This window comes from Theropithecus gelada, chromosome 14, assembly GCF_003255815.1.
Source record: "Theropithecus gelada isolate Dixy chromosome 14, Tgel_1.0, whole genome shotgun sequence".
NCBI lineage: Eukaryota > Metazoa > Chordata > Mammalia > Primates > Cercopithecidae > Theropithecus > Theropithecus gelada.
This window is the reverse complement of record NC_037682.1, coordinates 53,608,795-53,621,615: the sequence shown is the minus strand read 5'-3', so window position 1 is coordinate 53,621,615 and position 12,821 is coordinate 53,608,795. Positions and strand designations below refer to the sequence as shown.

At 36.5% G+C, this 12,821-nt stretch overlaps 1 protein-coding gene across 3 annotated transcripts in view; it reads left to right on the top strand.

Annotated features, from left to right (window-relative positions):
* The window catches only part of USP47 (ubiquitin specific peptidase 47), a 123,346-nt gene that overhangs the window by 31,731 nt on the left and 78,794 nt on the right, over positions 1-12,821 (top strand). The window contains exons 2-4 of one of the 3 annotated variants that reach the window (XM_025357023.1): positions 176-235; positions 6,466-6,669; positions 10,782-10,895. In XM_025357023.1, coding sequence (XP_025212808.1) covers positions 176-235; positions 6,466-6,669; positions 10,782-10,895 — 378 coding nt within the window. The remainder of the gene's footprint in view (positions 1-175; positions 236-6,465; positions 6,670-10,781; positions 10,896-12,821) is intronic. The other 2 variants (XM_025357024.1, XM_025357025.1) reach the window with 2 other exon arrangements.

Sequence of the window (12,821 nt, the reverse complement as noted above, 5' to 3'; positions counted from 1 at the left end):
TCATAGATTTTTAGTAACTTTGCACATTCATGAATAAAATTCTAGATGATGTACTAATACTTTAATTAATATTTTATTGCAAAAATGTTTTTAGGTTAATTGTTCTCATTTCACTGTCTTTTCTCTTTATTTTATATAAATAATTTGTAATTCATTTTGTTCTTATATACCATAGGATGTGTTTTGGAGATGCAGACAAAATATCTTTGATGAAATGAAGAAGAAATTTTTACAGGTAGACTGCTGATGTAATTGCCTTAGTGTGATAATCAGCAGAGCAAGTAACAGCATGTTAGTATTTTTGTTTAATATCAAGGCATGTCTTATGTTTTATGCTTGTTTGGCTATTTTATTTCTACCTAATTTTAATAATAAAAAAGTCACCTTAAATGAATTTGTGTCTGATAGTACCTTGTTTTTAGCTAGTGAATGAGGGAGAAAAAACTGATGGAAAAACTAAAGAACCCTTTGTTATGATGTTGGGTATGATAGTTGCCTATTTTCCCAGATATATTTATTTTCTGAGATATTAATAATGTAGGAAATTAAATCATTTAAAAATTTACAAAGTCAAAATCCAGAAATCCTATTACTACTAAATTTCTGAGAGCCTGTGTGCACTACAGACTTAAACTTCCATGTGATGTAGCATTCTGGTATAATCTTTACTTGATACTTGATTTTTCCTTCAGTCCCTTTGCTCTGTTTTTTTCCTCGGAGTTGCTCATTTAATCTCTCCTATCCTTCCCAAGTGTGGCAAGAGACCAATTAGAAAAAGATCACGTAGATAACATCAGAGTTGGCTGCGGTTTTGAGGTGGGGTGAAGGGAGGATCTTAAAAATAAAATCTCTTTTTTCAAATGTAAGTTAGGACCTTCATTAATAGCCCTAGAAATGTTACTTGTTAAAATAAAAATGCAGAGTCTAAATGAAGCTGATAGTTTTTTTTTTTTTTTGAGATGGAGTTTCAGTCTTATTGCCCAGGCCGGAGTGCAATGGTGCGATCTCGGCTCATGGCAACCTCTGCCTCGTGGGTTCAAGCAATTCTCCTTCCTCAGCCTCCCGAGTAGCTGGGATTACAGGTGTGTACCACCATGCCAGCTAATTTTTTTACTTTTTCTAGAGACAGGGTTTTGCTATGTTGGCCAGGCTGGTCTTGAACTCCTGACCTCAGGTGATCCACCTGCCTTGGCCTCCCAAAGTGCTGAGGTGTGAGCCACCACGCCTGGCAGCTGATACATTTTATAAATTTCAACCAGCAAAAATATTCATACCATCAATTCTCTTTTAAAATCTGTGGCAATACATTAATCTTGAACTCTGGATACCCAGATGGGTAGTGCTCTAAGGCCTAATTAGTTAGCTTATGGCAGCTCCTGTACCAAAAGGGAGAGAAAATGGACTTATTGTACACGCGTGTGTGTGTGTGTGTGTGTGTGTGTAAAACTTGTAACCATATTATTCTTCGCAATAACATTGAAAGGAAGAAAGTCTTAGAGAGCATAGGTTGAATTTAGAGGTAAAGAGGTACCTTCATAATTTAAAAATACTTTATCTTAATTTTTTTCTTTTAGAAATATTTAAATCTTGATAATTTTGAATTTTGTTTGATATTAGCTTATATTCTATACGCTGATGCCATTCTGAACATATACCATCAATTTTAAACCTCAGTTTGTATTCTTTAATAAGAAACACATAGGAAGTATTTTTTTGAAACAAAAATTATGATGTTATCAGAGAACTCAGATTTAAACTTAAAACTATTGGGAATGTCAAGAAAAGGAGACAAGATGACTTAAGAGGCGAAGATCCCTTCAGCGGGCTCTAAAATGTCTTAGAACTATGCCAACAACTTCTAGATGTTTCTAGCAGTTAAGTGTATCTTTGGAAGAAAACTGTTTTCAGTGTTTTTTATCCCAATATGTTTTACCTTTTATAAACAAGGCTATGGTTTTATTCTTTCTACTTTTTTTTCTTTGAGACAGAGTCTCACTGTCACCCAGGCTGGAGCGCAGTGGCACAATCTCAGCTCACTGCAACCTCCACCTCCCGGGTTCAAGCGATTCTCCTGCTTCTGCCTTCTGAGTAGCTGAGGTTACAGGCATGTGCCACCATACCCAGCAAATTTTGTATTATTAGTAGAGACAGGGTTTTGCCCTGTTGGCCAGGTTGATCTCGAACTCCTGACCTGAAGTGATCCTCCCATCTCGGCCTCCCAAAGTGATTACAGATGTGATCTACCTCGCCTGGCCCTTTTTACTTTTTTAAAAAGGTTTTTTTTTTTCTTCAGACTTTGCTAGGAAATCTAGCTTTGTTTCTACAATGAGCATAGACACCGAGCATTCTATTAGCCTATAGAGTAACTATAACTGCTGTTGACTTTCCCCCTAGTCTCACAAGTGTAATATTGCTATGAGTTGTCTGTAAAATAAGTAGTTTCAACTTTAGGATTTATACCTTTTTTTGTACTTGGCTAGATTTTCTTTGTAGAAAACTTTGTGCTCTTCAAATAGCGCATCTAAACTACATTAAATGTTTTTCTAAATGGAACATGTTTTAGGCTTTTCTAGAATTTTGCACTTGTTTTCTCTTACCTCAGGTTCATCAGAGAACTCTTTTAACTAAAAATTTTTGCTCCCTTCCCTCAATCGTGATATATCCTCAGATGCCTTTTCTTAATGTTAGATGTAGTACTTAAATGAAAAGTAGTACCCTTCCCTCCCTACCAGCACCATCATCATACTTTCCCCGCTTGAACTTGGATGTGCTTGAAGGTGTTTAGGTATATTTATTTTTTATCTATTACTATGTAACAGTGGACCCTAAAGTTTAGTGACTTAATAGGGCAATTCGTTTATTTGTTCAGATTTCTGCGGGATGGGATTGGGGCCAGGGCTCACCAACTATTCGGTTCTGCTTCAGGTGGCATCATCTAGAATTACTTGGCTCCATTAAGTTGGTGGCAGTCATTGAATGGAATGTCCAAAAGGCTTTTCTCATACATCAGGCACCTCAGTGTCTCCACCAAGAGGCCACTTCCTCTCTATGTGGATTGCTAGGGCCTCCTCACAGCATGCTGATCCCAGGGTAACTGGATTTCTTACATGGTGGCTGGGTTGTAAGAGGGAATATTCCAAGAAATACAAAAGCAGAAACTACTGGTTTCTTAAGGCCCTGCCTTAAGTTACACAGTGTCACTTCTGTCACATTCTCTTGGTCTTAGATGGTCACGTGGCCAGGTCAGTTTCTTGAGAAAAGGAAAAAGGAAAAAGAATGGCAAAGAATTTTTTGCTATTTTTAATTCATCTCAAGACATAATTGTTTTTACCTTTGGGCATAAGTAGGATCAGTCTTGGTTAGAGCCACAAAGAAATTAAGAAGGTAGCTGCCCTAATTTCCCATTTCCAAAAAAAACCTTTTTACATTTAAATGTTTTGGAAATGTTTCTTACATGTTTAATTTATAACGTATAGTTTTTTTTTTTCTCTTGAAAAGCTATTTAAAAAAATCTGTTGCCACATCTTATTGGTGGTATCTTAAAATTGCAACAACAAAAAAATTGTTTTCTTCTCAGTTCCCAAATTGGAGAGGGGAAAGGAGGAGAGAAATTTTACTTTAGTATGATTACTATTAGCAATGGTGATTCTAAAATTCAGATGAAGTCCACATAATAGATTAAAGTTTAGGTGCAATAAGAATGGGCCCAGAAAGTTGAGTGTAAAGTAGAATTTAGCAGTGGCTAGCTTAGAGCTTTAAAGAAGAGCAGAGCTTTTTATCTGTTTAAATCATCCTACAACAGAATTCAAGAGGAAAATGTAACTTGCTGAGAAATTCTATGTATAAGGAGTTTAAGGAAACAAAGTGTATGAAGTTTTATGTAGGTGTTCATCACAGAATTATTTGTAAAAGTATAATAAAGTCTGAGTCAATAAAATAGAATTTATTAAGTAAATTATTATTAATCCATGTACTAACAAATACTACTTAGTTGTTAAAATGATGAGTTAGGAAAAGCTTTACAGGGAAAGATTGCATGATATAAGAAAGATGTTAGAAAACAGCATGTGTATTCTAATCCAGTGTTTGTGATTATGTAGCATGCATGCATAGCCTCTCTCTCTGTGTGTGTGTGTGTATGTGTGTGTGTGTGTGCATGTGTGTGTTTGCAGATAAGACACTTGGAAGGATATATGCCAGCATGCTAATAGTTATCTGTGGGTTATAGAGTTGCAGATTATTTCCATTTTTTCCTTTATACTCTTACTATTTTTTAAAAAGCAAAATTATGTATATGTACGGAAAAGAAGGGCTATTACTAAAAAGAATGTAAGCCACACATGAGATTGAATTTTGTTTTTATATGTATAATACATTTAGTCTTCAGATAGGATTCCATTGAGGGATAATTTTCCCACATGGAAGGAGAGGCATCTGGAGTGCTTGGACCCTACATTCACATATTTAGGGAAAGAACCAGGAACTGCTAGTGTCTGGCCATATGATGTTGCCACATCACCATTCTTATGTATGATTACTATCACAGCACTTTTGATTTCTAAATTCTTAGAGTTGTCTTCCTTTGACCATCAACTCCAGCCTATTTGAGGCTTTAAAATCTTGCTACTACAGTATTTTATACCAGGAACACTGAATCATTCAGACCTGAGCTATCCCTGAAGTATACTATTGAATCTATAAAAGTGTACCTTTTATAGTTGAAATTTATTTTGAGTTATTTACTCTTTCATCATAAACCAGCATTTTTAAAAAGATCTATGTTTTTTAGTTTAGAGTTAAAATGTGTAAAATGATCTATTAAATGTGTTAATATAACATCTAAAATGTACAGGTGAAGGCTTTTTTTTATCTTTTGAAATGTATATTGATAATGTTCTTTTGTTTCTTTTATTTTACAGAAATGTATTTTCTTTTTATTTTTTAACTAAGTTACTGGTAATTAAATATTTGGTGTGTCTGAATTGTAGTGCTACACAATTTATTTTAAATATTATACTTTTATATCAACTTACTTTTGTTCTAAACTAATTGGAATAACTTTAAATGATCTCTTGCAAACCCAAAAGTGTGTGTCACAGAAACAGATGATAATTGTGTTATTTCAACAAACAAAAAACTTTGTGGCTATCCCATCTTCAGTACTAGCTAGTTATAATTTTTCTTATTTAAAAATGGATAATATAGAAGCAACAAAAGGTTGGGGTTGATAGTGTTGTAGAAACTAAGGAAGAAATAAATTTTTGTGTAAACCACCAGTTTGTAAAGATCATATTTCTGAATAGCCCATTATGGAGATGGTGAGTCATCTCCCAGTTTAATGCCACACCTGACTTTCAGGGAAAGCAAGAGATTTACATAATCAGATTTGTGTATCAGAAATACTATTCTGGGTTAAAGTAATATAAGATTGGAAGAAGTTAAACTTCTTAGGAAGCTGTTCCATAATTTTGTTGTAGGATATTCTTATTGCTGCAGGCAGGAATAAAGTGAAGGAGGTAGTTCAAGAGATATTCAAAAGGTAGAATTGACAGGATTTGGAGACTATGTGAGGTAAAGAGGGAAGGACGAGGAAGATGCTCTGTTCAGCTGTTTGGTTTCAGCAGCTAGGCAGATGATGGTGCCATTCATTGAGATAGCCATTATAGAAGGAGGGAAAGGAATTTCTTCCAATAAAGTATCTTTGATGTAGTGTTTTACCCTGTGGAAAGTGGAAAAGTGCTGTCCCTTAACAGCTTGAGAGAGGGCATAGCTTATTTGAGAAAGTTTAAGCAGGAAGGAGAATTCGTGACCCTAATTCCTTTCTGTATTGGTAATTGAAACTGTTTCCTTGTTTTTCCCTCCCGCTCCTCCTGGCTCATCTGTTTGGATAAGCTTGTCAGCTCCCAACACATTAATAAATGGAGCTTTTTAGACATCTGGACTTACGGGTACAGCAGCATAAAGATCAGGAGATGTGGTAGCCTGTATCCCTTAGTTACAGATTTTGTAATCTTTAGACAATCCTTACTGCATTTTTGCACAATTCCCATTGTTTTCTTGGGGGACCCAGAAATACTTGATTTGACTGTGGCTAGCATGGTAATGACACATTTTTAAGGATCAGATTTTATAATTTTTAACTTAAAATTGCTTAAATATTACTATCTTCATGGCTTATTGACCATGGATTTACAGTCTTAAAGGTGAAAGCAAATGTCTCCAAGAATGATTGTTGATTCTGAAATATGCCCCGATGTTTCCAAAACAAACTTACATGGTGCTTATATGTATGACATATCCATTAGAATGTGTTTCAGGCTACAATAAAACAGAGAAAATAGCACAGAGAAAATACTTAATATTTTGTGAGGTCTTTTACATTTAATCATAAAATTTTATGGCTAATTATACTTTTGTTTTGCCTTGAAGATAATATATAAAGTCCTATTTTTCTTAAAATTTCAGATAGAAAATGCTGCTGAAGAACCTAGAGTCTTATGTATAATACAAGATACTACTAATTCAAAGACAGTGAATGAACGGATCACTTTAAATTTACCAGCATCTACTCCAGTCAGAAAGCTCTTTGAAGATGTGGCCAACAAAGTAGGCTACATAAATGGAACCTTTGATTTGGTGTGGGGAAATGGAATCAATACTGCTGATATGGTAAAATCCTAGACTTAAGCTTCTAAAAATGTTATTATAGCCATTGTTGTTGCTACTAATGATAATGTTAAATCCTGGAACTCTTTTTAAATCATAAACAAAAGTATAACAACTACAGTAAGAGCCTATGTGCAGCTCAGTAATTGGATCCTTCGTCTTCCTTTGCCTCCATTCTGGATTTAACATTTGCTTGTCCTAAAGTTTACACAATGTCATTTCGTCAGTTTTTTCATTCATGAAAGGTGACTCTCATAATATTGTCTCAACTAAATATTCAGTAATATTGTCTGTATTTGCTGAGCAGAATGATGATCATCGTATGTTTTTCCATGGTAAAAGATTGTAAAATCATATTTTATGATCTGATTTTTGGAAAAGAAGAAAAAATATTCATAGTAAGAAAAATGGAATCGTATATGCCTCATACATTCCAACATTAACCAAGATTATCTCTTGCTGACTTTTATTTCTTTTTATTTGTGTGTCTATGTGTATTTCTGGGGCAACTTTTTTTATATGTTTATTTTTCTTTGTATGGACATGTATAACTTTTGACTTTTGACTCTCAAGCTTAAAAACATTGTTAACGACTACAGCCTTCTCAGATCTCTTTGAGAGTATACTTTCTAATTTTAGTATTCTGTTCTATTAACTGTTTCTTTAAGTGTTTATCCTTTATCCATTGTATTTTTAGTTTCTCTCTTTCATGGTGTAGCATTTCTTTAAATATTTAGTGATTCTTACTTTCTGCTCATTTTTATATTTGATTTGATATACCTCTCTGTGGATGCTGATTGAACTTACCATATTCAGTTCTTGGTGGTTGTGGAAAAAGGGTGGGACATGCTGCTAGATGTGATGTGTTTATAATTTGTTCTGGGGTTGACTGGTTTCTGACTCTTTAGGGTTAGGAGTTGATCAGTACCTAGTTAGACAGCACTGCACTGCCTCTCTGGTCACAGTGCCCACTCTTTACCCTGACAGGAAATAGGCACTGCTGTCTGCTGCATAGTCCAAGGAGAAAAAGAGAGGAGATACCAAACCGATCAGAATGCCTTTTCCCACTTGCTCACTTTTAACTGTTTCCTGGCCTCTACGTCTTGACCTTAGTCTGAAGTTCCTTACTACCTTTATCCCCACAGTAGTCTTCTCTTATAGGATGTTGGGGCTATGGTTCCCTTTAGTTTTATTTTTCCATAGATCTGATCCTATCTGTTTTCTGTTTTTTAATTTCTCAAAATTTTTGATTTGCTAAGCATGCTTTTTTTTTTTTTTTTTTTTGACATTTTATGGACTTTCGGGGAGGATTATTGGGAGACATGTACTTAGGTCATCATTTGACCTAATTTTGTATTAATGTTTACTATCAAAATAAACAATTGCAATTACTAAAAAAATTTCTAGGAGTCCTTGATAGACATCTCTCCTTGGGCCATTTTTATAAGGGCACTGATCCTATTCATGAGGGCTCCACCCTTAAGACCTAATCAGCTCCTAAGGCCCCACCACTTAATATCATTGCATTGGGGGTTAGGTTTCAGCATATGAATTTTGGGGAGACATATATCTTCAGAACATAGCAGAGGCACTGATCATTTTTGCCTGGGATTGTGGTTAAGGAAGGAGACCACTGAGTTGGATCTCATCTGCATTATTAGAATAATATTCTAGATAGTCTTTCTTGTTTCCTTTCTCTCCATCCGCCCTACATAATAGTTAGAATTATTTTCTATCATCCAAAATTGTAGCACTTACATCACCTTCTAGTTCAGTAACCGTCTATCACTGTTCATTGCCCACTGATTAAAAATCTCAGACAAGCTACTATTGGCTCTGTAAGGCTTTGCTTTATACTCTGAAATCCCAGATACTGCATTGATTTATTTTCTTAACATAGATTTCCATATTTTTCTGTCTTAAGTTTTCCAGGAAAATACCTCTAACAGTCAATGAAGTTGAATGTGTATCCCTATGGTATTTGGAGTACAAATTTTAAGTTGGTTCCACAGGAGAATCAGAGATGTTTGATGTTGCCTGATTTGCCCTTAAAATCATATTATACTTTTTATTCCATAATATATTTGTTTTTTTAAAATATAGAACTAATGTTTTAAACTGAAATTAACCAGTAAAATTGGTAGTCAGACAAGACATAGAAAGATAAACAATATTTAATCTGAGACTTTGAATAGTTTCTGGTACATCACCACATAATTTCTAGTGTTGTCCTTTTTCAGTTTAAAGGATAGTTCTGTACTGTCCTAGGTGTCTTCCCAGGTCCTATTCATCTTTTACCCTTAAAAAGCTTTACTCGATGTTTCCTCATGCTGCTTTAAATGTAATTGTTTTCTCTTTGACCTCCTATCCCCTTTGGCTGAGCCACTTATCATAGTTCCTTTTTGTTATAGGTATTATTCATTTATGTCTTTCCATTTCCAATGTAAGCATTTTCATGACAGGAACCTCGTGTAAATTTCGTATCCTCCATAAACATTCCTTCTGGGCATTCAAAAAGCATTTGTTAAATTATCTTCCACAATAGCTTTAAATAGCTGTATGTCAGGATTACCTGTTACTCTTTCTTTAGCTATGACTGTACTCAAGAGCTCTATTTCTGTATTTTTATTTGCCTCCTGTACATTTCTATGAATATGACTACTTTCTCCTGCTTACTGCATAGTGCTGAATGGATACCCTCAGAAAACTAAGCCCATTTAGCTACCCACCACCTTGTATACAGACACTTACTGAGGTAAAACCCCTGTGTATTTCAGCTATATCATCTGATCATGTCCCACCAGTGACTTGAAGGAACCCAGCAATCCCTTTCTTCTTTCCATGTGGCTTCTTTCAGCTTCCGGTTTTCTGTGTCCTGTTTTTCTTGTGGATTGATAGATGTTAGCCAAAATTAATAGGTAGAACATATATTCGCTATTTTATTTACTTAACACGTCTTTTGCACTGTGTTTATAGTATTCTAAGCTCTGTACAAATGTAATCTTTTTTAATCCTTATATTATTAACTACTCAATGAGGTAGGTGCTACTACACCCTCATAGGTGAAGAAACTGAGTCATGGGGAAGTGAAATAACTTTCCAAAGTTACACAGATAGTAAGTAGTGGAATCTCTTACGGTTAATTTTTTTTGTCCTCAGTACCTGCACTTTTATACAATGTTAAGTAGTGTTAATTTCCTAAGACATAAAGACATTTTCATAAAATGAGTATAAGGAGACTCTGCCCATGTCTTTGAAACATTAAAAACATTTCTTAATGCAACAAAATAGTTTTAAAGATATTTACCTCTGCTCCCTCATTTTTCTCTATAGTGGTCTGGAGTGAGTGAATAGGGCTTGGGGCATAGAGAGTTTCCTCTCTCATCCACCAACTAGAGTATATTAGAATGACAGCTAGAGTTGAAATTGCCCTACCATATAAGTTAGGTGAAGACTTGAATCTTAGATGTTTAATTTTCAAAGGTCTGATCACAATCACTTCCATACCCCCTGGGTCCTCTGAATCCTAGCGGTACATTTGAAATAGGTATCATTTACTAGGAGAGGCTTTTCCTTAAGGAGTCTTTCTAAAGGCTATAATATATACTACATTAGTTATATTTTTGTTACATTACATAATTATGTTACATAATTATTTTGGTTGGGTTGCTTAGTATGTTGCTTATCTGGTATTTTTCATCATATTTATATATCAAAACATTTTGGTTTTTAGTTATGTAAAATTATCTTTGGTCAATTTTCATGAAACTCCATTAAATATCATATTGCATATATTGTATAGAACATGGAGAGAAATGTTTATAGATTCTTTTTATGTGTATGTAGTACTTAACACTCTTAACTTTCACCTTTTCTCTTTTTAGTTTTTTAGATGTTGGGGAATGTGAGTCTCTGGGATACCTATCAGTGTATGCATTGTTACTGGGCTTAGCTGTCCCAGTTAATGAATAAATGAGTTAATTCCAAGCCTACATGAACAGAATTTTACCAGATCATTGCTAAACAAATACTATTTAAATGTAGATATGTGTCCATTTATAGATTACTTATTTTATGTTTCTCATAATCTGAAATATTATGTTTTATGTCCATAGGCACCACTGGATCATACCAGTGACAAGTCACTTCTTGACGCTAATTTTGAGCCAGGAAAGAAGAACTTTCTGCATTTGACAGATAAAGATGGTGAACAACCTCAAATACTGCTGGTAAGCTACTTAGAAAACCCTGTATTTATAATTTTTATGCACTGTCACCTACTACTTGAGGATGCAGTTTCCTGAAGGAAATAAGATGTGTTTTGTAATTTGTGTAATATATTAATATTTTTTAATTTTCTATTGGTTTGTTATAAGTGTGTAGAATAACATAGTTACACTGGACATCCATAGCAACATTATTTGTGTATACAGACTGTATATAGACCGTAGTCTGTTGCCACGTTGGATTTAACATATACTGCTATCTTCAAGACCACTGGCACACCAGGGATGGGGGTGGGTCTAGGATAAGTCAAAGTGCCACAAGGATCTCCTGTGTTTCAGTAGTGACCCTTCCTTTGTTTAAGCATTTGCTTGGTTGCTGTAAATCTTCGGTGGTTTTCGTCTGGTTTTTCAGTATCTATGAGAAGGTCATTTCCATTCTCACTTCCTCCCCTAACCTGCCACCTTTTTTGGAATGATTGGTGTATACATTACATGTTTCATTTCTATTCTTTTAATATTTATCCCAATTCACATTTCAGTAGACTTTCCTGTTCAGCCCAATTGCCTTAGAGATATCTAATGCAGTAACTCCCAATTTGAGGGCTATTCCACCAGAGATTTTTTTTTTTTTCTCTCAGTCCATTGTAGAGGACATGAGTTAAAAAAGAGTAAGAGGGAGGGATCGAGATGGCTGATTAGAAACAGCTGCGGTCCACAGCCCTTATGGAGAGGAATGAAAGGGGCGAGTGAATACAGCACATTCAACTGAAATATCCAGGTTCTCGCATTGTAACTGATTAGGCAAACAACTGGACTCAAAGAAAATGAAGAAAAGCAGGGTGGGGCGATGGCCCACCCAGGAGAGGCACAAAGCCAAAGGAATCCCCACTCCCAGCCAAGGGAAGTTGTGAATGATTGTATGACTCTGCCCGGGAAACCACGCTACTTCCATGGATCTTTGCAACCCTGAGATCAAGAGATCCCCTCAGGAGCCCACACCACCAGGGTCTTGGGTCCTATACACAGAGCTGTGTGGAATCTTGGTAGAGCAGCCACTTGGGCACACATAAAGACCCAAGAGTTTTACACACTCTGACCCCAGGATCCCCAACAAGGTGGGAAGTCCATCCATATATATACCCCTAGGAAGGGGGCTGAATCCAGGGATCCAAGCAGCATTGTTCTGTGGGCCCCACTTCCACAGCACCTCACAAGCTAAGACTCACTGGCTTGGAATTCAACAGCAACAGGCTGGAGTCTGCCCAAGATGGGATGGAGTTCCCGGTGGGAGGGGTGGCCACCATCTCTGTGGTTCCATTGACTCAGTCATTCCAGCTGCTGGCTTTGGAGGATTCAAATGGTCTGGACCAGGAAGGATTCCCCCCAGTGCAGCACAGCTGCTTTGCCAGATCGTGGCCAAACTGCCTCTTTAAGCTGGACCCTGATCCATTCACCCTCACTGGCTAGGAGCTCCTTGCAGGGACTTCAGTCACTCTAGCCAGGGTTATACAGACAGAGCTCTAATCTCTCCCTGGGATGGAGCTCTGGGTAGGGGAGAGGGGAGGCCACTGTCTCTGTGGTTTGGTTGACTCAGCCATCCAGCCTGCCAGCTTTGGAGAGTCCAAACAGTTCAAATGAGGAAGGGTCCCCACACAATGCAGCACACCTTCTCTACCAGAAGGCAGCCAGACTGCTTTAAGCATGTCCCTGATCCTGTTCCTCCTGACTGCGTGAGACCTCCCAACGGGGGTTTCCAGCAACTTCCTACAGGCACATTCAGGCCAGCAACAGGTCAGGACCCCCTGTGACAGAGTTTCCAGAGGAAGGAGTAGATGGCCATCTTTGCTGTTTCACAGCCTTCACTGGTGATACCTCCAGGTATGGGAAAAACTGAGGCAACTACGGCCTGGAGTGGACTCCCAGCAAACT